General features: G+C 39.3%; 1 protein-coding gene across 1 annotated transcript in view; it reads right to left on the bottom strand.

Annotated features, from left to right (window-relative positions):
- Nucleotides 1–23,293, bottom strand: part of ANOS1 (anosmin 1) — a 209,183-nt gene that overhangs the window by 93,128 nt on the left and 92,762 nt on the right. The window contains exon 3 of the mRNA XM_003917382.5: nt 7,643–7,705. Coding sequence (XP_003917431.1) covers nt 7,643–7,705 — 63 coding nt within the window. The remainder of the gene's footprint in view (nt 1–7,642; nt 7,706–23,293) is intronic.

Genomic DNA, 23,293 nt, shown 5'->3' with positions numbered 1-23,293 from the left:
CCCCGTTCCTCTTATGTTTCTGTGATTCAGAGTTTAACTCATAGACCTGTTTTCTTTCTGTCACCTCATTGAGCTTCATGACTTTAAACAGTACCTTCACGCATGGCATTTGTTCTTTCAGCCTAGAACTCTCACCTAAATTCCAAACTCCTGTGCCTATTTCCCTACAGCGCATCTCATACGGATTTCCATTTGCATCTGAAACATACCAGGCTCAACACCAAACTTCTGGTCTATTCTTTCTCCCCACCTCACCCCCAAAACTATCTGTGTCCGACACATATCCCACATCTCGTACATTCCAGCTTTCTTACCCTAGTTTTTAAGGACAAAAGTTGGCGACACCACTGACTCAACCCTTTCTCCCATTCCTCATGTTGAATCTGTCACCATGACCACTCTGGATTGAGCCACCACTGTCTCTCATTTGCTCAGTTGATCAGATTGTACCAAGTAAAAGAAAAAGCCTGAGTGTCTCACCCACTAGACACACTACCGCAGGTCCCATTCTAGTGTTTCTGAAGAATTGACAACTTCCTTAAAAGGAAGTACTCAAGAGCCATACTATAATGCTTGTAGGAAAATATTTCCAAATCGAAAATCTTTGTAATAAAAATTGAGTCCATCTTTCAGTTTGGACATATATCTGTGTAAGAAGAATAGCAACAAAGTTCATCTTTATTTCCCCTTCACAAATATATTCTAACTGCGGAAGCTATTGTTCGGATATGTTAAAGCAAAATATTGCTAAATGGTACTAAATTCTATGTGCTTATCCTTTTCCACCCCAACACACATCTGGGGCATATTATGTCACTTTCACGTTTAGCTTTCATCAGCTTCTTTCAAGACCTTTAACTATTTTACAGACATATCCAGACAGGTACAGGTTCTGTTCCAATTCCTACAGGGTTGCATTTAATTATCACTCTAAATTTTAAGACATAAAACCGGTTGTAGAGCACTGAAGAGATAAAAAGTTTTGAGTGCAAGAAATCCCCACAGGAGAGGCATGTTAACCCTCTTACTTTTCGAGGTCTCTTTTCAGTAGTGTTGGAATATTTCTTTCAGAGCCACGTGAAGGGGCAAGGAGCCCTGTCTTCCTTCTCTCCTTGAGGTGCCATTAATTAACTATGATTTGGCCAGGCACCGTGGCTCATGCCTGTAATCCCAGAACTTTGAGAGGCCGAAGTGGGTAGATCACCTGAAGTTAGCAGTTCAAGACCAGCCTGGCCAACACGGTGAAACCCCGCCTCTACTAAAAATACAAAAATTAGCTGGGCGTGGGGCAGGTGCCTGTAATCCCAGCTACTCGGGAGGCTGAGTCAAGAGAATCGCTTGAACCTGGGAGGCAGAGATTGCAGTGAGCTGAGATCGAGCCACTGCACTCCAGCCTAGGTGACAGAGAGAGACTCTGTCTCAAAAAAAAAAAAAAAAAAAAAAATTAAGTATGATTTTAAACCACTAAAACTTCCTTCTCATTTAAGGATAAGCCTGTCCAAGCAGGGATGACTGGGCCAAGAACTTTACATTTGACACAGGCTCATCTTTTATTCCCTGATGAAGGAAGTAAAACATCATCCTCTGCTCTGTGTGCTGTGACACAGAATAGGTTTAGGAGGGAAACCCTACAATACAGCAGGAAAGAAATGTAACTAGAAGCTACACCACCTGGATTTTAGATCTTATACTCCACTAACCAACCATGTGATCTTGGACAAATAAATTCCTTCTCCTTGTGTATCAGTTTCCTTGTCCATCAAGCTTACCTAATGAAATTCACATCTAACTTCTTCCAAGGACTGTTATGGGAATCAAATCTATAAGCCTGAAAGACATTTCAAAATGCAAAATTGCAAATAAATTACTTGATGATTATATATGTAGTAAAGTGAAAACCTCCTTTTCCTTCCCATTTCCAGGCTGAGAAAGACTGCATATCTCAGGATGCATATTCATCCCAAACAACTTATATTTTTAGCTTTGATTGATCCCTGAAGTCAATAAGGTTTCAGCTTTCTATGACATTAACATGTACTGCATACTTCCAATGTTGACATCCACTGAGTTCTTACTTAGTGTTGAGATTTCATGAATCAGAAACATGAAAGTCAAAGATGGCAGCTGTTTTATCCAATGCTGACGTCCACTGAGTTCTTACTTAGGGTTGAGATGCCATGAATCAGAAACGTCAAAATCAAAGATGGGAGCTGTTTCATCCAGCAAGGAAGCAAGTCATAAACAATGATATATCAAGTTTCACCAAAACTAAGATCATTAAGAATGAGAAAGAAATATTGCCATTTAAAATTTAAGATTCCACTGATTGTGAAAAAGGAAAGTTTCAATCTAGGAAAATGTACCTTTTGTATTTGGTTAAAAAAATGGTTTGTCATCATTTGTAAGATTTTTGAAAATAAGAGAACAGGCCGGGTGCAGTGGCTCATGCCTGTAATCCCAGCACTTTGGGAGGCTGAGGTGGGCGGATCACCTGAGGTCAGGAGTTTGAGAGTAGCCTGGCCAAGAGGGGGAAATCCCATCTCTACTAAAAATACAAAAATAAGGGGGAGTGGTGACACATGCCTGTAATCCCAGATACTCAGGAGGCTGAGGCAGGAGAATCGCTCGAACCTGGGAGGCAGAGGTTGCAGTGAGCCAAGATCATGCCACTGCATTCTAGTCTGGGCGACAGATTGAGACTCTGTCTCGGAAAAAAAAAAAAAAAAAAAAAAAGAAAAGAAAATAAGAGAACAGTGATAATGGTTAGTTAATAAACTGAATCTACAAAACAGAATCTATTTGCCTATCTATGTATCTATGATTACATGCCATGTTCCAAAAACTTGATACATGAAAAAAAATTCTCATATAATCTAGAGGACTGCTGAAATATCTCACTTTTTTCCTGTTTTGATACAAACATTTAACTTCTTCATTTAAAAAATGACATTTACTGGGCTGGGCACAGTGGCTCACGCCTGTAATCCCAGCACTTTGGGAGGCCGAGATGGGCGGATCATGAGGTCAGGAGATCGAGACCATCCTGGCTAACACGGTGAAACCCCGTCTCTACTAAGAAATACAAAAAATAGCTGGGCGAGGTGGCAGCGCCTGTAGTCCCAGCTACTCGGGAGGCTGAGGCCGGAGAATGGCGTGAACCCGGGAGGCGGAGCTTGCAGTGAGCTGAGATCTGGCCACTGCACTCCAGCCTGGGGGACAGCGCGAGACCCCGTCTCAAAAAAAAAAAAAAAAAAAAAAAAAAAAATGACATTTACTGGGCTGGGCACAGTGGCTCACGCCTGTAATCCCAGCACTTTGGGAGGCCGAGGCGGGAGGATCACAAGGTCAGGAGATGGAGACCATCCTGGCCAACATGGTGAAACCCCGTCTCTACTAAAAATACAAAAATTAGCCGGGCGTGGTGATGCATGCCTGTAGTCCCAGCTACTCAGGAGTCTGAGGCAGGAGAATTGCTTGAACCTGGGAGGCAGAGGTTGCAGTGAGCTGATATTGCACCATTGCACTCCAGCCTGGCAACACAGCAAGACTCCATCTCAAAAAAATAAAAAATAAAAAAAATAAAAGAAGACATTATTACCTCTGACATCAGCCTAAAAGTAGCAAAAGTACCAAAGTTACCTTGCAAATTATAATAAAATAGGTAATCAGATGAGAAGTGAGAGAGATCAGGATATGAGTACGAACTGAACCAATTCTAGGTATGTTATTAATGTGCCTCCAAAAGTCTCCTCCATGTAGGAAAATTTATTTTGTGATTAAAATTACCAAGAACAATGTTTTATGTTTAGAAATGGGTGCTGGTAATACAGATTAAGAAGTAACAATACTCTAAATGGTAAGGTGAGTTTTGTGATATAATTATGACTGTTCTTTGTTATATTGTTTTTTGTTTTTGACACAGGCTCTTACTCTGTTGCCCAGTCTGGACTGTAGTGGCATGATCATAGCTCGCTGCAACCTCGAACTCCTGGCCTCAAGCAATCCTCCTGCCTCGGCTTCCCAAAGTGCAGATATTACAGGCATTAGCCACTGCGCCCAGCCTGTTCTTTTTCTTGGAGCAAGAATTAAAAAACTTTTTCTATAAAGGGCCAGATAATAGATATTTTCAGCTATAAGTTCCATATAATGTTACAACTACTCAATTCTGTTGTTGTAGCACAAAAGCAGCCATGGACAATATGTAAACAAACCAGTGTGGCTGTGTTCCAATAAAGTTTTATTTATAAAACAAGAGGCAGACCAGTTTGCCTTGCGAGTCATGGTTTGCAAACCTATGCCTTAGAAGACAAATAAGCTCAGACTGCCCTGCAAGTAAACATACTGGGCCGAACATGTCTAACAGTGTAATTGTTTCAATTTAAGGATAATGTAATCTAGAGTCCCTTTTAGGTCTGAACTTTTACAAAGGGAAAGCCTGGAGTCATGACAATATGGACTTTGTATGCATTCTTAACAAATAATGTGAGAATGGGGAGAATGAACGGGATTGTATTAGACCTGTCTCCATAAGTGACTAGGCTTAAAAATGCTGAAACAGCCATCAGTGTTTTCAAGGTTCAGCCTACTTCAACACAATAGTCAGATACTTACTGCAAAATAAAACAGATGCAAAAAACACACAGGGACGTAAAAACAATCAAAGCCACTAAAATGGAACATCAAGTCTTGAGTTATTTAACCGTTGGGTTGAAGCAACTCATCAAAGCTCCTCACATTAAATGGCATCTGTTTTCCCCACCTTTCAAGTTTCAATTAACCTTTCCTGCCAGAAGGGATCACAATTCAAACACTTGAGTCCCATTTTAATAAACTGGATTTGGTTCAGAACACCTCACAGTTACCTCAGAGAATGGCAGTTACAGAAACCTGCTCTTGAATTTGAAATTTACAGGAAGAAAGCTTTCAAATTACCTTCAATTATATCTTCCTTCTCAGAGATCAGATGTAAAAATATCAGCCCAGAGTCACTGATATTTAGGGATAACAAATTTATAAAACAAACACCTTGTTCCTCAAGATTCTATAAACAGGTCAGGCGCAGTGGCTCATGCCTATAATCCCAGCAATTTGGGAGGCCGAGGCAGGTGGATCACTTGAGGCCAAGAGTTTGAGAGCTGCCTGGCTAACACAGCAAAACCCCCGTCTCTACTAAAAATACAAAAATCAGCTGAGCATGGTGGTGCATGCCTATAATTCCAGCTATTTGGGAGGCTGAGGCACGAGAATCACTTGAACCCAGGAGGCGGAGGGTGCAGTGAGCCGAGATCACGCCACTGCAATCCAGCATGGGCAACCGAAAAAAAAAAATATTCTATAAATCTATTTTTGTGCCCATAGATGTATAGTTTGTGTATGGAATAGAATAGAAAATTAAAGTTAAAAGCACAACAGTCACTCCACTAGACAGTGTGCTCTAATTGTGTTGACAAGGATTACCAATGTGGGTAAAAATTCAGAATCAATAGTTGATTCAGATACTTCACAGAGCTATGACCCGCAAGCCTATAACACATAATACAAATCATTGTATTTGTATACAATCATAATACAATATCATTGTGTTACTTTTGTACAGCTTGATAAGCTCTGTACCATGCACTTACATTCATTATCTATTTTAATAAACACCGTGTAAGATCAATAGGATAAATCCCTCATCTGAAAAATGAGGTTGAAGACAGGTTAATTGATTTAACTGAATTCATAGAGTAAGTTGGTTTTGCAGTTAGGATTGGAATCAAGTTACCATCATTCACAGCTGAGATCTTTCATTGAGGAGAAAATAAGCCCCACAAAGGCTGGAATTTTTGCGTGATTTGTTTACTACCACATCACTACCAAACTGCAGGACACGTTATAGGTATTCAAAAAGTTCATGTTGAATCAATGAATGAATAGATATTTTTAAAATATTAACTAAAATAGGAACACAGAAAAGGTAAAAGCAGAACACAGACATGGGATGGCCTCACTCTCTTTATCCTTGCAGCAAATCATCAGTTTTGTTTATTTCTGCTGTGTCTTTTCTATATCTCAAGGGTCCCAAACCCATTATGATCCCTGGTGATTGGCCAAGTGGAGTTGACCAGGAACAACACTTAGATAATCAGTGAGAGGGATAAAAAGACAGGAGTTTTAGACCCAGCCTTTCTACCTGGAGGGTTGGCCGTGGACAAGCCATTCATTTGAGGAGCTTCAACTTCCCAGTCCTTCTTGGCTTCTACACACAACTCTTGGGGACTTACTACCTGCCTTGCTTAACTACAGGAATATGGGAAAGGTCAAGTAAGATTTGGAAGATATTTTACACACAATACATAGTGATGAAGCCATTATTGTCCTAATTCTGCAGTCATTTTCTCAGAATAAGATCCAGAGTGAAACACAGGCAATGGGATTACACCAGTATTTATTTGCTGTAGTGGATGAAGACCAGACCAATGTCTCTGGATCCTTGGAAGAGTTCCCTTTCACCCCCCAGTTCTGTTCAAAGATAATCCATAACACCATTTCATTCTGATGTCGGGGCACCTCTTCTGGCCAAGACCCTCAACTGAGCTTTCTTGACTGCCAAAATGGACTCTTTTGACTCATTCTCTACTGTTCCCCCCAAACCTTCAGATTCTACTTCTCAAGTCCACTGTCCTTGGAACCCTTGGAACCAGGCAGTCTGCTTGGCCTTGTGTCTGGTTACTTCTCAGCAGAATCCAGGCTGGTACAGGGCCTGTGCCCCCTGTATTCCCTGGGGAAGACAGTCCAGTAAAGCAGATCTTCTCCTTTTTTGTGCTATTGGTGATTTTAGACAGTAGTCCTTCAGGACAATATTACACATTCTTCTAATAAGGAGGATAGAGAGATGAATGGGTAGATATAAGGGTGGATGGCTGGATGGATGAATGGATGGATAGGCAGATAAATATATATAGATAATAGATAGATGGATAGATGAATGGATGGATAGATGATGGATGGATGGATGGATGGATGGATGGATGGATGGATGGATGGATAGATGGATGGATGGATAGATGATAGATGGATGGATGGATTGATAGATGGATGGATAGATGGCCAGCTGGCTAGCTGGCTGGCTGACCGGCTGGATAGATGAACAGATAGATACTAAACTAACTGATAGTTAGGTGAAGTAAAATGCCTCTCTCCTATACAGTTAAAAGCAGGCAAGCATTCTGCCCAGGATATGAGGAGGAACCCCAAGGGGGAACAAAGAGATGAAAATATTTGAGAAACACCATAAGTAATAATACGAGTCTCTTCTCCCAAATGGCATGAATACTTCAAAAGCATGTAAAAACTGCTCAGAATAGCTATGATATAAGGTGAGAGGGTGGTGACAATCGATACCTTTAGAAAGCTTGTAGTCTTCCATCTACGCATCATAAATTTTTTTTTGTCTGGTTAGCCAATAATGCAAGCAGTGGGTAGCCAGGTTTTAAGAAGGCTCTGTATTTTTTACATGAATTTACATATACCCACACACACCTGCAGTTAATGAACTCCCCAAGCTGCAGAAGAATAAGAGGGCCATTCATTCCCATGACCCACATAAGCATAGTCAGATTTGGGTCAAGTGTTTTAAGTATCACTGACGGTCTCCTACCTCACAAAAGCTTTGGCACTGGTGTTTCCTCAGGTCCCCGGATTCCTTGCAGGGCTCCAGACACTGGAAGAGAGGAACAATAAAAATAAATAAAACATGGAAACAAAGAAACAAAGCTGAGAGGAAAAAAGAATTCACCTGTGATTATTGCTTTTCAATGCTCGTTTATTCGGGTTAGTTTAGAAAACCAAAGAATCAGCTGCTTTTTTAAACTGGGTATAATACGAATCTGAACAAAAGCACCATTACAGAAAGCAAACCAAAAAATGTATTTCAACACAATTGAAAAGGAAAAGTTACAGCGCCTGTCAGTGACTTACAGGAAAAGTAATGATTGTCACCATCAGCTGGAGGAATTGGGGTAAGAAATATTTTCTATTCAGTAAGAAATACTTTCTTTTCTTTTTCTTTTTTTTTTTTTTTGAGACAAAGTCTTGCTCTTGTCCTCAGGCTGGAGTGCGATGGTGCGATCTCGGTTCACTGTAACCTCCACCTCCCAGGTTCAAGTGATTCTTCTACCTCAGCCTCCCAAGTAGCTGGGATTACAGGCGCACACCACCATACCGGGCTAATTTTTGTACTTTTAGTACAGACAGGGTTTCACCATGTTGGCCAGGCTGGTCTCGAACTCCTGACCTCAGGTGATCTGCCCTCCTCAGCCTCCCAAAGTGTTGGGATTACAGCGTGAGCCACTGCGCCCAGCCAAGAAATACTTTCTAAAGGTTGTTTCAGAGGAAATTTTTCTCATAAAACTTAATATTACATTTCCTTTAAATTAGCAGCACAGGGCTATTTTTTTGCATACTCTTCTACAAGTAATTAAGTGAAAACGCATTGTATTAAATTTATGTCTGTATGTATGTGCACATATGTATTGTTAACTTGTATCCTTATCTCAATGAATTCAACAGCATTCAGATACATCCAGTTTAATCACTCCATTAAAATACACTGAATAAATCTGTTAGATTATGACATGAGAGTCTCATAACAGAAAATGAGGTTTCCTTAAACATACATGCATATAACTTATTACTATATACATTCCAATAAATCAAAGACACTAGCCAGACTCCAATATTGGTTCAAGAACGATTGTAACAATAAACAGTAAGATTGCTGGATAAACAAATTATATACACATATAATATAGTTTATTACTAATACATAGTATATATATTATATATATACATGATATATAAAATATATATAGTCTGAGGCCAGGTGTGGTGGCTCAAGCCTGTAATCCCAGCACTTTGGGAGGCTGAGGTGGGCAGATCACTTGGGGCCAGGAGTTTGAGACCAGCCTGGCCAACAAAGTGAAACCCAGCTCTACCAAAAAATACAAAAATTAGCCTAGTGTTGTGGCGCCCGCCTGTAGTCCCAGTTACTCAGAAGACTGAGGCAGAAGAATTGCTTTAACCCAGGAGGTGGAGGTTGCAGTGAGCCAAGTTCGGGCCACTGCACTCCAGCCTGGGTGACGGAGCAAAACTCTGTCTCAAAAATAAAAATAAAAATAAAGTATATATAGTGTGTACATTTGGGATGTCTGTGTGTGCCTGATTGATAGTAGCCAGGTCTCATGGTTGAAAAAAAAAATGTTACATTCATATGCATGGAAACTTGATTCTCAAAATTATATTTCATGCAAGTTGTAATTTTAAACATTAATAGTCATATATAGTCAGATGTCAGTCATCTAAATATAGGCATAGCCCTAGCCCTCATACATTCATGGTTATTTTATCTATATTATTTCTATTTCATTATTGACGAATTTTCCAATGACAGTAAAAAATTCTCAGTTAAATTTCAGACATGTATAATGTAGAGTTCCGGATATATGGTGAAGCAATACTACTTTTTCACTCTATTTTCTAGTAATCTCCGCCATGTTTTAAAATACAGATATAGTTAGAAGATACACTGGAAGACTCTATGAAGAAAGTTAATTTTCAATATTTATTGTCATTTTTTAATCAAATATATGTATGAAATCAACTGCCCCTGTGCCAACTGTCAATTCTTTATAACAATAATGCTCAAAGTGCGATCAATTACTGATATTATGGGCACCCCTTGGAGTTTGTGTGAAATGAAAACTCATGGGCCACATTCTCTACCTACAGTCCGAATCTCTGGGACCAGGGCCTAGGAATCTCTTTTTAACAAGTTCTACTGAAAATTCTGATGCTTACTAAACTTTAAAAAGAACTGCCATCAATTTGATGTTTGCATTGAACAGTGTCTTTATGGAATAAATGCTCGTTGGATGTTGACAAAGACTTACCTTGCAAGTAGCTGAATCTCTGCCTGTGAACAATCCCCAGACCATTACTGTTTGGAGTAATGTCTCTTTCTTGCTTCATATAAGTGTCATTAAGAACATATATTTCTCATAAAAATATTTTAGATTTCATAAGTAATGTTGCATATGAACATTTTTAATTATTTTAATTTTTTTAAAAAAACTTGAGCTCTTTAACAATTCTTTTCTAAGACATATATGAGCCTGTCCCAAGTTACAGTGCTTACTTCTCTCAAGCATGTTCAAAAACAAAATTTTCACCAATATAGTAATTATAAAAGTAAAACAATTTTAATAGAAATTAAACATTGTTTAAAAACTTACCTAACTTACTTATCTCATGATTTCCTTAAAGAACCAGTTTTTTGTTTCCTACGGCTACATCAATGCTTTGTCCTCAAAACTCTTGTTACTTATTTTTTCTAGACATTTGCTTCAAGGCAAAAATGTTTAGTAGTTATTTAATAAGTATGCTAATACCTAATTCTTCATCAAGACCATTTGAAATGAATACATGACACTCTTGCCACTTGCAAGTTAAGTCTTTATCATTTCACTCAAGAAACACTCAACAAACATTTATTCCATAAAGAAACTGTTAAATGCTATGTGGCTAACAGTGTCTGAAAATAAGCATGTGATTTTTGTTTTCTCTCATTGCAAAAAATATAAATTATGAAAACATGCTGCTACATGTGTACACAGTTGCATTTTCACAACTATAGACATCGGTGCACAAAAAATCTCAAGTCTTTGAAATCTCCATAATCCCACATAACCATTGTCCTGAGAGCTTGTGGAATAGTCAAATACCTTATACAAAACAAATACCATTTACAAAAATAGGCATATTTCTGGAATGCTAATCAAAGCAATGCACAACACACTTGTTTTGCTATTAATCCAGAAGCTCTGCCAAGTCTAGCATCAGTATATATAATTCATTTAAAGCTCTATTTTAATTGCATTCCTGCTTCAGATCTAATAACTAGTAATCAGCAGTATCTAAAGACATTTTTCAAAATGTTATTAATGACAGCCAACATCTTCTTTTAGTAATCCTCCATGAAATCTCTCTGACAAGCACAACCTATATACGATCATCTGAGTAAATGTTTGCAGGATAAGTTTGCCTAAAGTCTACTTCTTTATAATACTCTGGCCAGTAAGAAAAAAAGATTTCAACAAAAGCTAAAGTGTTGCAGGAGAAAACGACAATGACACACTTTCTCTCATACTTCATGTAAAACAAAAAACTTCCATTTTTCCAAGCAATTAAAAAGAAAAAAAGTATGTCAAAAGACTGCAGCCCTGCCAGAGGTGTTAGAACCTGAAGGACTCTATCTTGAACAGGGGCTGGGTAAAATGAAGCCAAGAACTGCTAGGCTGCATTATCAGGAGGTCAGGCATTCTTAGTCACAGGATGAGCTAGGAGGTCGGCAGGACTAGTTTCACAAGATACAGGTCACAAAGACCCCACTGATGAAACAGGACGCAGTAAAGAAGGCAGTCAAAACCCACCAAAACCAAGATGGCAAATGAAAGCAACCTCTGGTTGTCCATGTGCTCATTATGCACTAATTATAAGGCATTAGCTTGCTAAAAGAAACTCCCACCAGTGCCATGACAGTTTACAAGTGCCATGGCAATGTCCAGAAGCTACCCTATATGGTCTAAAAAGGGGAGGAACCCTTAGTTCCAGGAACTCCCCACCCCTTTCCCAGAAAATTCATATATAATCCACCCCTTATTTAGCATATGATCTAGAAATAATGGTAAGTTTACTCAGTCAAGCAGCCCACCCCATTGCTCTGCCTATGGCACAGCCACCCTTTTATTCCTTTAATTTCTTAATAAAATTGCTTTCACTTTACTCTGTAGCCTTGCTCTTGAATTCCTTCCTGCATGAAGCCAAGAACCCATATGGCCTCCCAGACTGAACCCCAATTTTGGGGTTTACCGTGTGACAACCCCATATCTCTCTTCCACAAGAGGAGTGATTATGAGAGAAATACTACTTCCAGGAGACAACTGCTTTAGAATCTATTACATAAACTCACAGAGGCACCATGATCATGTACTACCTAAAACTATCCAAAAGAGTAACCAAAGTTTATATTTTTAGCAAAGGTTTTAGGCTTTCAAGTTTTAGGATGATAGACTAAAATCATTTCTTCTGAGGCTACTGCTTCAATTCCAATGAAGAAACACTTTAAATTTCAAAGAAAAATATGTAGATTGAGAGAGCTAATCGCATATGTCATCATTCGGCAGGTAGATAGTAAGTATGTTTCTACTTAACCTAGAAACTTTACAGATTATGGACTATTTTAAAAACTGTTTGTCTAATGGAGCCTCATCACAACACATCTATAGAAGTATGTAAAATTATGCACTATTGGCTGGGAATGGTGACTCACGTCTGTAACCCCAGCACTTTGGGAGGCTGAGACGAGATGATCTCTTGAGCCCAGAAGTTCAAGACCAGACTGGGCAACATAGTGAGACTTTGTCTCCACTAAAAATAAAAAAAAATTAGCTGGGCATGGGAGTGTGCACCTGTAGTCCCAGATATTCTGGAGGCTGAGGTGGGAGGATCACTTAAGCCTTGAAGTTTGAGACTACAGAGTACACCAGTGCACTCTGCAGCCTGGGTAACAGAGTAAGACCCTGTCTCAAAAAAAAAAAAAAAAAAAAAGGCAATTATTCTTACATTTTAGAGAGGAAATATTGAAGTTAAGAGAAGTTAAGGAAACAAAGCTAGTGGCTCTGGGAGGGACTGGGGCAATTGGGATTGAACCCATGCTTTAGCACACTCAAAGAAAGGGTATTTTCCATGATAAAGCACTTTATGCCACTTGCTACAGGGGATTCATGAGACAATGTATATAAAAGATATCTGTACACTGAAAAGTACTTTGCAAATCCATGGGATTAGTAAACTATGATATTCTCAGACCTCTCTGGGATTCAGTTCCAGAATGCCCTAGGTGTTACGCATTCTAAGATCTTCATATAAGCACAACCAATAAGACTATTTCATGTCACAGAGAAAGACCTCCAACTCATGAGTGGAAGTACTGATCAACAAGGAAATTGTGGATACTAATTTGGTGAATCACCATCTGGCCAGTTTAGCACCAAATTCCATACTTTACATTTAACCAAACACTTTCATAAAAGGACAGCAGAAGAAATGTTCTTACCAAAACAGCCATCACAATAAATTCTAAAGCAAAAAAGGTTCACACAAAATTCAAAATTTTACATTGCCCAATAATCAACCAGTAGAACTCATGATCAGGTTATGCTAAATGACTAGAACCCAAAACAAAGCAAACAGCAGGTCCATAGATTTCAATCTGTTCAAATTAGCAACAAATTAGCTAAATCAACAAATATGGATTAATATTTCCTATGTACAAAGTACTTATCTAGTCACCAAGACGGGGGAAAATGTGGCATGATTCATTCTGCCCTGAGGGAGTGTAGAATCTCTTATGGGAGAAAAATATGTAGTTAAGTAAGTCTGCATCAGTGAAGCATAAAATAAATGAGTTAAGAACAAATGCTGGCCAGGCGCGGTGGCTCACGCCTGTAATCCCAACATTTTGGGAGGGCGAGGTGGGCGGATCATTTGAAGTCGGGAGTTCAAGACCAGCCTGACCAACATGATGAAACCCTGTCTCCACCAAAAAGTACAAAAATTAGCCAGGTGTGGTGGCAGGCGCCTGTAACCCCAGCTACTTGGGAGGCTGAGGTGGGAGAAATGCTTGAACCTGGGAGCTGGAAGTTGCAGTGAGCTGAAATTGTGCCACTACACTACAGCCTGGGTGACACAGTGAGCCTCCATCTCATAAATAAATAAACAAATAAAACAAACAAAAAAAGTCATAAGAAATGAAAAAAAAAGGATATGTATTTTCATAGAGGATCATTGAAAAGAACTTCATAGAACTAGGGACCCATAAATCAGCTTAGAAGGGTGACTGTGGGCCGGGCGCGGTGGCTCACACCTGTAATCCCAGCACTTTGGGAGGCCAAGGCAGGCGGATCATGAGGTCAGGAGATCGAGACCATCCTGGCTAACACAGTGAAACCCTGTCTCTACTGAAAATCCAAAATCTAGCCGGGCGTGGTGGCGGGCACCTGTAGTCCCAGCTACTCGGGAGACTGAGGCAGGACAATGGCGTGAACCCGGGAGGTGGAGCTTGCAGTGAGCAGAGATCGCGCCACTGCCCTCCAGCCTGGGCGACACAGCGAGACTTCGTCTCAAAAAAAAAAAAAAAAAAAAAGAAGGGTGACTGTGACTAGGATTTGACCAGCTGTAAGTAAATTTGGGATGAGGATAATATTGAATGTATGGAGTGGGGAGTATGGTGTGTGATTGCTAGTAGGAGAAAATACATAGCAGAAAACAAGGCTGGAAGGATAGCCCTTGGATTCAATGAGGAGCCACTGATACACTCAGAATGAACTGTTTGCTCCAACTTGTGTTTATGAAGACTTGGGTGTTGGAATAGAGGATGGATTAGAGAGGTGAGACACTGCAGTGAATTAAACCAGAGCAAAAGTCTTTACAACATCTTTCAATCTTCTCTCTGCCATTTCTAGTGTCAATATGCCACCAGGGTGTCAGAGGACATTGGGTGAAAGGAGGAAAAGGATGTTAACCTATGAAAGGGAATATGGAAGTGCAATCCCATCAACATAGTCACCAATTGTTTTGAGAAGTGGGGATGAGAGAAATAAAATGGGGAAAGGCACCAAAGTTTCCAATCTAGATCTCAAGGGAAGTGATGGTGTCACCAAGATCAAGGAAGAAGGAGAAACAAGTATGGGGAAAGATATGGAACTGAGTGCTTAACACAACGAGTTAGAGGTGTCCAGGGAACGTACAAGGAGGGTTGTCCAACAAGCTATTGAAATTGTGGATATGCAGTTTAGGATAAAGGTTAAAGTTAATGATGGCATTATAAGTTTCTTTTGTCTTGCTCTCTTCATTAATTTATTCCTTTTACAACCATTTCCTGAGTTCTAATTATAACCACAGTATCATGCTAAGTGATGGGTCCACTGCTAAATCTATGAACCACACAAGGGACTGACTTCAAGGACCTTACAGTCTCTAGAAAGATCAAGGCAGCATGTACATTTACAAGCAAACATTGAAGATACAGATAGAGAAGAGGTACGGAAAAAATTAAATTGGAGTGTCAAAAATTTTAGGAGTTGGGCTATGTGAAAACTAGAATGGCAACCTGTATGAGATTTCATGGTTTAGTAAAGTTTTTTTTTTCTTTAATCTGTTCTGTTCTCTCCTTATGTGTTTGTGCTTCAAAATGAGGTGATTGGAACATGTTAGAAGCCAGAAAAAAAAAAAAAAAGGATCAAATGGAGGAAGTCTGACTGAAGATCAGGATGATTGAAGATGTAGAAGAAGTAGGAAATTATCAATTGACCGAGGTCCCAGAGACTGTTGTAGGGGTTACAATATGAAAACAATGAATTTTTAGAGAGGCAACATATCACTCATATCACTGAACCCAACACTATACAGCTTCCAGATTTGAGAACGGAAACATTTTCAAAGAGGCAATGGCCAAGTGGTAGGGTTTAGATCCATGGCTCTGCCTAGGACTGGACATGAATGTACAGTTTCACTCCAGCTTAGAGGATGTAAGAGTTTGAATGTAGAGAAATGTGACAATGATCACGTGGCATGTTGATAACCTGTGCGAATAAGCCACAGGTTTCCAATATGGTGGGAAGGCACTGATGTTTAGATGTGTGTGCCTTCATGGATGCAATTCTGGTGGCTGGGCTTTAGTAGTCTTGAATGGATAGATAAGTCAGGCCACTTCCCAGGTGAGGGACTCAGAAAGTCATGATTCTAGCCAAGTCTGAAGGCAACAGAAAGAGCACTGAGTTTTAGATTTGGACTGACCCAGAGGAGAATCCCTCATCTACCTTATGCTAAATGATTTTTTCCCATTCAGGTTTTATTTTAGCCTCTTTAAACTATAGGTTTCTGATACATAAAAGAGTGAAAAAATATTTGCTCAGGTGGACTTTTTTCAAATGAAATTTATAAAGACCACCTTTTAAGGTGTCTACACATAGTAGGTACTTAGTGAATCTAGTTCTCTTCCATTTCTAGAGGACCAATAAGGAGACTTTATTTTATAGTTCTTTCATATTTCCCTAATGCCTACCTACATTTTCCCTTTTAATTGGAAAAGAAATTCAAATTTCTCTTAATTCCAGTCTCTCAAGCATGTTGTAATAATTGTTTTTTAAAGTGCCAAATTTCTTGCCCACATTTCCAAAAGCTAAGATTGAGTGGGGTGGTAATATTCTGTGTGTGGCCAGAACGTGGAATGAGAAGGGATATCCTGAGACCGGAGCACAGTACCTGTTCTTTTACAAAAGTATTTTCTGTTGAATAATTTAAAAATCAAATAATGCTTTATACTTAATTTTGTCTGGAGTATTGCCTAGATATAAGGAATAAGCCTTGGGGTTCTAAAAAATAAAAATAAAAAAATAAAAAACACCTCCAACTTTTTATTTTATATGGGTATACATTCATATCATATAACAATGTTACCTACAAAAGTTTACAAAGACCATTTCTGTTTTCTGAATTAATGGCAGCAAGTTTCTCTAAAAAGCTGTAGACCTGCTTTTTAGATGAAAGCTGTATTTTTTCTCCCAAATATATTTCCTAAAATATGTGCACCCTACTGCCTTTAGAAGTATTCATGGCCTCCCTCCAGCTCTAAATTGGTACTGTATAGAAATTGTTACAATCCTGTGTGTTGAAAAGTACACTGTGTCTTGCCAAAATAATGAAATCTTTTGGCAGACAGCCCTCTGAAGTGCAGTTGAACAATCATTGCAGCCTCAACCACAGAGGATTAGCATGCCAGCCCAGCACAACAGCATCAGGCCTGAGACGGTTCACATCACAAATCAACTTGCTCTGAAACATCCGAAAGCTAATGAGTCTCTCACTGCGAAGCTTATCAGGAAACATGGGCCTCATTTTATCACAACTACTTTTTCACAACAAAGGCAGTCCTTTGAGTTTCACGGGAAGTGTTTAGAAACTACATAACTAAATGAGAGGAAAGCAATTACTCAAGGTAGTTATTATCAGAAAACCATACTCTCAATGTAATTCTTTTTCACTTAAATGATACCATCATGCATATCATTAAGTTTCTTGAAGTAGACAAAGTCATGGAATTCTGTTACCTGGAAGACAAAGCACACCTTCTTTGCATTCTTATATTTCAACCGCAATCTTCTAATATGGCATTTTTAGTACAGTATTGAAGCTTCAAATAGTATTCCCATGGTCACTGCTCAAATTGAAAAGATACTAATTATGAAGAGAAAGTGCTAACTTTCCAGTGTAGAAACCTAGCAGAGCGCACCTTAACTAAAGGATCAAAGACATTGCCTCCAAGAATGGGGGAAAAAAGCAAAACCAAACTCAGGTGTCCCCTGAAAGGATGCACTAGCAAGGACTCAGCATCTCACAGCACCAGGATTCCTGCCCATTACAGAGAACCTGAATCTAACCAAGAGGAAATACCGAACAATCTACAAAGCAATTAGCCTCTAGTCTTCAAACATATCAATGTCCTGAAAGACAAAGAAAGACTGAGGAACGGTTCCAGACTAAAGTAGACTAAATATACATGACAACAAATGCCACACATAATGATGAATTGGATCCTGAATCAGACAAAATAAGGCTATAAAGAACATATCGGGACAATCAGTGAAGTTTAAATATAAACCATAGATTAGATGTTGGTATTACATCAATGTTAAATCACCTACACTTGATAATTGTATTATCAAATGATGGTATTATATCAGTGTTATCACTTACATTTGATAATTCCATTCTCTTAGTAGTTACTAAGAGAATGCACTTGTTCTTAAGAAGTGCATGCTTAATTACTTGGAAGTAAAGAATCATGATGGCTGCATCTTCTTTTCAAATGGTTGGAAAAAAACCATTACAAGTGTATGTGTGTGTATATATCCACATAGTCTATATGTATACATTACACATTTGTGTATATGCAGAGAGAGAGAATATGATGAAGCAAATATGGCCAAAAAGAAAAGGAAAAACGACTGCTAAGTCTAGACTGGGTCAAGCAACTAGAAACCAGGGACCAAATGTGGCCCACCTCTTGTTTCTGTAAATAAAGTTTGTTTGGAACAGAGCTTTGCCTGTTCATTTGCATATTGCCTGTGGCTGCTTTTGCACTACAGCAGCAGAGTTGAGTAGCTGCAACAGAAGACCAAGCCAGCAAAGAATATTTACGAATCTTTGACAGAGAGCTTGCAATACCCTGATTTACATGAAAAGTATATGGAAGTTCTTTGCAGTGTTCTCATAACTTTCTTAAGTGTGTGTGTTTTTTTTTTTTTTTTTTTTGAGATGGAGTCTCGCTCTGTCGCCCAGGCTGGAGTGCAGTGGCCGGATCTCAGCTCACTGCAAGCTCCACCTCCCGGGTTTATGCCATTCTCCTGCCTCAGCCTCCTGCCTAGCTGGGACTACAGGAGCCCGCCACCTCGCCCGGCTAGTTTTTTTTTTGTATTTTTTTAGTAGAGTGGTCTCGATCTCCTGACCTCGTGATCCGCCCGTCTCAGCCTCCCAAAGTGCTGGGATTACAGGCTTGAGCCACCGCGCCCGGCCCTTAAGTGTGTTTTTTAAAGTTAAAATTAAAAATAAATTCATAAAATAATCTTAAAATTATTTAAAATCTCAAATTACAAGTTTTCTCTAGCTGGCATTATTAAAAAGCTATTACGGATATAAATATATGGGCAAAGAGTATTAAAAAATTTAAGTTCCTATCAATGGGCTTATAGGGATAAACAGATTTAAAGACAAATGCTTCAGATCTGAAACCTCATACCAACTAGATAATATGTTTTCCCAAGCAACTGTTCAAGAAGAAAGAGACAAAACCTAGAATCTTTTAGGCTCTACAAAGTCAGTTCTAATAGGCTGTATAGACTGGTGGTTTAACCACAGCCTCGGAAACCCTAAAGTAGAGGACCCAGCATAGCCTCGATCATCTTGGAAGTCGCAGGTAAGCTCCAGGGTGACTCTGTAAGGATCCCAATTGTCCTTCCTCTCTGCCATCACCTCTAATTACAAAACACAGGAAACGAGGTCACTGGACACTGTGGTCCAATTTGCCTCTTGGACCCACTTTGTCCCTCTCTCCTTTATACTAGATAAATCCTCCTTACAACATCCAAGCAAAATGTTCCTCGCAAGGAAGACAGGAGATGGATAGAACCTACTTCTTTTGCAGTTGCAAACTACTGCACGGCATGTGTATTAGCTTTCAGTAGTATGCTCACTCCCTGGCTACATTCATACCTGAATTCTAAAAGCAGCAGAATCAGTCTGTGTTTATTAAAAGCCCAATGAAGGAAAACTGATGTTGGTGTTTTGCCAAGACAGAGCAGGAAAGGAGGAGTAGGTGTCCTTTCCTCACAGGAGGAAGCTTACATCCTCACATGAACATTTTCCTAAAGACACAAAAAACTCACCCTCAGTGGGAAATGTATTGGCGCACGGACAACTTAATAAAATGATACACATAACAAGACAGCTTTTTCTGTGTGAAAATAAAAGTGCATATTTAATCAAAGTGCTAAAAAATCAGTGAGGGCTAGAAAATATTATCTGTACATGTAATTTCCAACCCAGAAACTGTAACACACACACACAATTTTTTAAATTATAATCTGATTATAGGACATCTGTATATATCCTTTGGCAGACTATCCAATCCACCGCTCAGCTTTCTCCAATACTGACCCCCAGGTAATCAAAATAACTCAAGAATCCTGGCAGAGCCATTAGCCGGCTTTTGCAGGCTGAATTAAGGGGACCCATGTTGTGCGTCCAGAATCTCAAGTGTTCATTAGATCAGATTTTGCGTAACTTAACTGGAATCACCAGTCACAGCATTCCAAGGGCTTAAACAGCCAGGCCCGTCTCCCCAGTGAAAGTCAGAATTGAATCTGCACAGCATGATTCTGACATCACTGTGCTGCGAGGTTAAAAAAAAACTCCTCTGTGACAAGTTGAATGGAGATTAGGATTTCCCTCACTTGGTGCTATGTTTAAAAGCTTATGCACATCTAGCTCTGATCCTCATCTCCATATATATATTTTTTCTACACATTTTCTTGACAACACACATCTCCTAAGAAAACATTTGATTGGTAGTTCTGGAGAACCATGTCAATTGTATTTCCAAGTTGGGTGGCCTGGTGTCCTTTTTTCCTGTGCTAATGACCTTATAAAATGCGGCACACATCACAGGAGGAATGGGATTTTGCTCTTTGTCCCTATGTTAAATCTCACAGAGCTACTTAAAAGCCTGTCTTATTTATAATATCTGCTTCTTGCTTAACAAGATTGTTTATATCAGTAATATATAAGAAGGTCATGGGTAACTATATGCTGTTGGCTTATTGTTTCCAAGAAATGCATCTCTTTGTCTGAGAGGTGAGTGATTATAGTAGGTTCTAAGAGAGAACCTAAAATGAAGCATGTCTGTGCAGTGAGACCAATCAGCAACAGTGTCAACACTAATCCTCTTCTGATAGAAGGAGCTTGTAACACTGACAGCTTAATATCTATCTGTGTGGCTCGGTTGTCTGATATGTCAAACTCAAGGAAGGCATGGTGTGCTCTTGAAAAGACCAGGGAGCCAAATCTCATGGGGACTTTCATGTTTCCTGTCTCCCTTGCCAGATCAAATCACCCCAGCTTTGTCAACATGAAAGCTCCTCTAAGACATTAGTGCATCCCTGAGCAAACCCATTCAATTTGGCATTATGTGGTAGGTCTGCTCCAGATTAATGAGTTAGACATCATATTCATAACTTTTCAGATGCTTAAAAGGAAACACCATGGTGGAGAATGTATGTTAGTTATGGATGGAAAACTCCATTTATAATAGAACCTGTTTGGCCTTTAACCCAAACTTGAAATGTGTACAACCTCACTTTCATATAAATTTTATTCTCTCTTCACCCCAAAAAGAGTGATGTTGAAGTTCTTGTGGCCAGTGGAATGCCATCATAATACAATAACAATGAAAGCTATTTGTGAACCCAACCAAAACGGGCAGCAAACACTAACTCAGTAACTTTTGATCATGAGAGTTTTATGTTAAACTATTGCAGTCTTTCAAGAAACTTTGCACAGGGTTTAGAAGCACCTCCTTCATACTGTGGGCAATGCAAATGTCAGTTTCTTTTGCTTGTTTTCCCTTATTATCCCCTTGACTGAAATACACATTTAAGGACTCAACCAAAGATGTCTCCTCCTCTTGTTGTTTTGCATTTTACAACTTAGCTAACTTAACACCGTTTTGATTAACTCAGCTTACCTTCATAACCCCTTTACCCATTCATTCATCAGTTGCTCTGCTGAACCAAAAAAATGCAGAAAAAAGAAAAAAGGAGTAGCTCATATTATCTAGAGCAGTGGTGTCCAACATAATGCAAGAATGGAATTGCTCTGTACATACACCGTACAATATGGCAACCAGCAGCCACATGGGGCTGTTGAGCACTTGAAATGTGGCCAATGAGACTGGAAGATGAAATATTTAATTTTAATAAACTGAAATCTGTAAAGCTATATGTGGCTGATGGCTACCATATTGGAGAGAAGAAACTGAGCAAGTTAAAAGGAAAATACAAAAGTATGCATTCAACTTCCATCACACCCACCTTCTAGTGGAAGAGGAAGTAGAAGCTGTATTTCCCAGATGATCATGCCACTAAAATTCTGAATTCAATTAGGTTATGCTTATCAATATATTTATGCAGCATTTGAAGGCAAAAAGAAAACAGAAGGTATTTTCTTCCTTGTGCCTTGTTCACTATTTCTATGGTTTAGAACCTTGTGGAAGTGTGAAGGTTTTCTGCTGCAGTCTTCAAGTCTTCGTTCTCCAGCTTCCTGGGTATCTGTAGAGGCTTCATCAGGGGACTGCTCTTGACTCCCACATTGTTACACCAGAGAGGGCTCAGAGCAAGCAGGAGAGTCAGCTCTCGATTGTTTTAGAGTCATTTCTGGAGGCTGAGCCTGGAGTCCATTCCTTCAACACCTCTAATCATTTTAGAAGCATCTAATCTCTTGTATTAAGTTCGTTCCAGTTTATGTACCTGGAGTAGTTTGTTTTCTTCACTGACACTACCTGATGCAAGCAACTAAGATGATACATGTGAACTGAAATTTTTTAACTCTTGTGACATCAAAAATGCAAAGAATGTAGCCACAGCTTTTCTGATTATCTATTGTGTCACCAATATTCATTTCTAATCTTACAAGAGTCTCCCTTTACTTTGTAACCTCCCTCTCTACCTTCTCTGCATATGTATTTATTGATTCACATTTATGTGTTGGGCAATCCAAGAGATATTGGGGGCACATGGATGCATCAAACACACAGTCTTCATGCTTTGACCTTAGAGTATGATGGAGAACAAAATTAAGCCATTACAGTACAGTGGGCTCAAAGCCATGAGACAAAGGTATACAGAAGTACAGATGGGGAGAACCTAACCCAAGTGACAACTATGCAAAATTTCCTGGGCAAAGGGATATGTGTAGACAGAAGAAAAAAAAAAAATGAGTAGGATTAACCAGGCAAAAGCAGGTGGGATGAGAAAGAGTATGTTCCAGATAGATTTGATCTTTTTAAGCATGAAAATAAAACTGTAAATTTCAGCAAGCTAGAGGCACTCCAAAGGTTTCTGCTGTGTTCTGAGATGAAGACAAATGATCTACAATTCACAGGCTATTCAGAGTCAACTTTAGTTTTGGGGCAAGTGGGAGCTTGGATCTTAGCAATGCTTACAGCGACTGCTGGATATATTTTAGAAGTATAGCAGGCTTTATGTAGACCAGTAGAACAAAGAAAAGAAAATGACTCTTATTGAAGAAATGTATGTTTCCTTTATCAGAGAGAAAGAACCTAGCTTTCCTTTCCCAAAAGCATGCACACCATTGGTAAAACTAGTAATTTAATTACCCCAAAAGACAGCACTCAAAGGTCTGCTTTATCAAATGATAAGATTCTCTAAGTGTTGGCCGGCCGCGGTGGCTCACAACTGTAATCCCAGCACTTTGGGAGGCTGAGGTGGGCGGATCACGAGGTCAGGAGTTCGAGATCAGCCTGACCAACATGATGAAACCCCATCTCTACTAAAAATACAAAAATTAGCCGGGCGTGGTGACTTGTGCCTGTAATCCCAGCTACTCAGGAGGTTGAGGC

Source organism: Papio anubis, chromosome X, assembly GCF_008728515.1.
Source record: "Papio anubis isolate 15944 chromosome X, Panubis1.0, whole genome shotgun sequence".
Lineage (NCBI taxonomy): Eukaryota > Metazoa > Chordata > Mammalia > Primates > Cercopithecidae > Papio > Papio anubis.
Note: the sequence above shows the minus strand (reverse complement) of the source record. Positions and strands in the feature narration are given on the sequence as shown.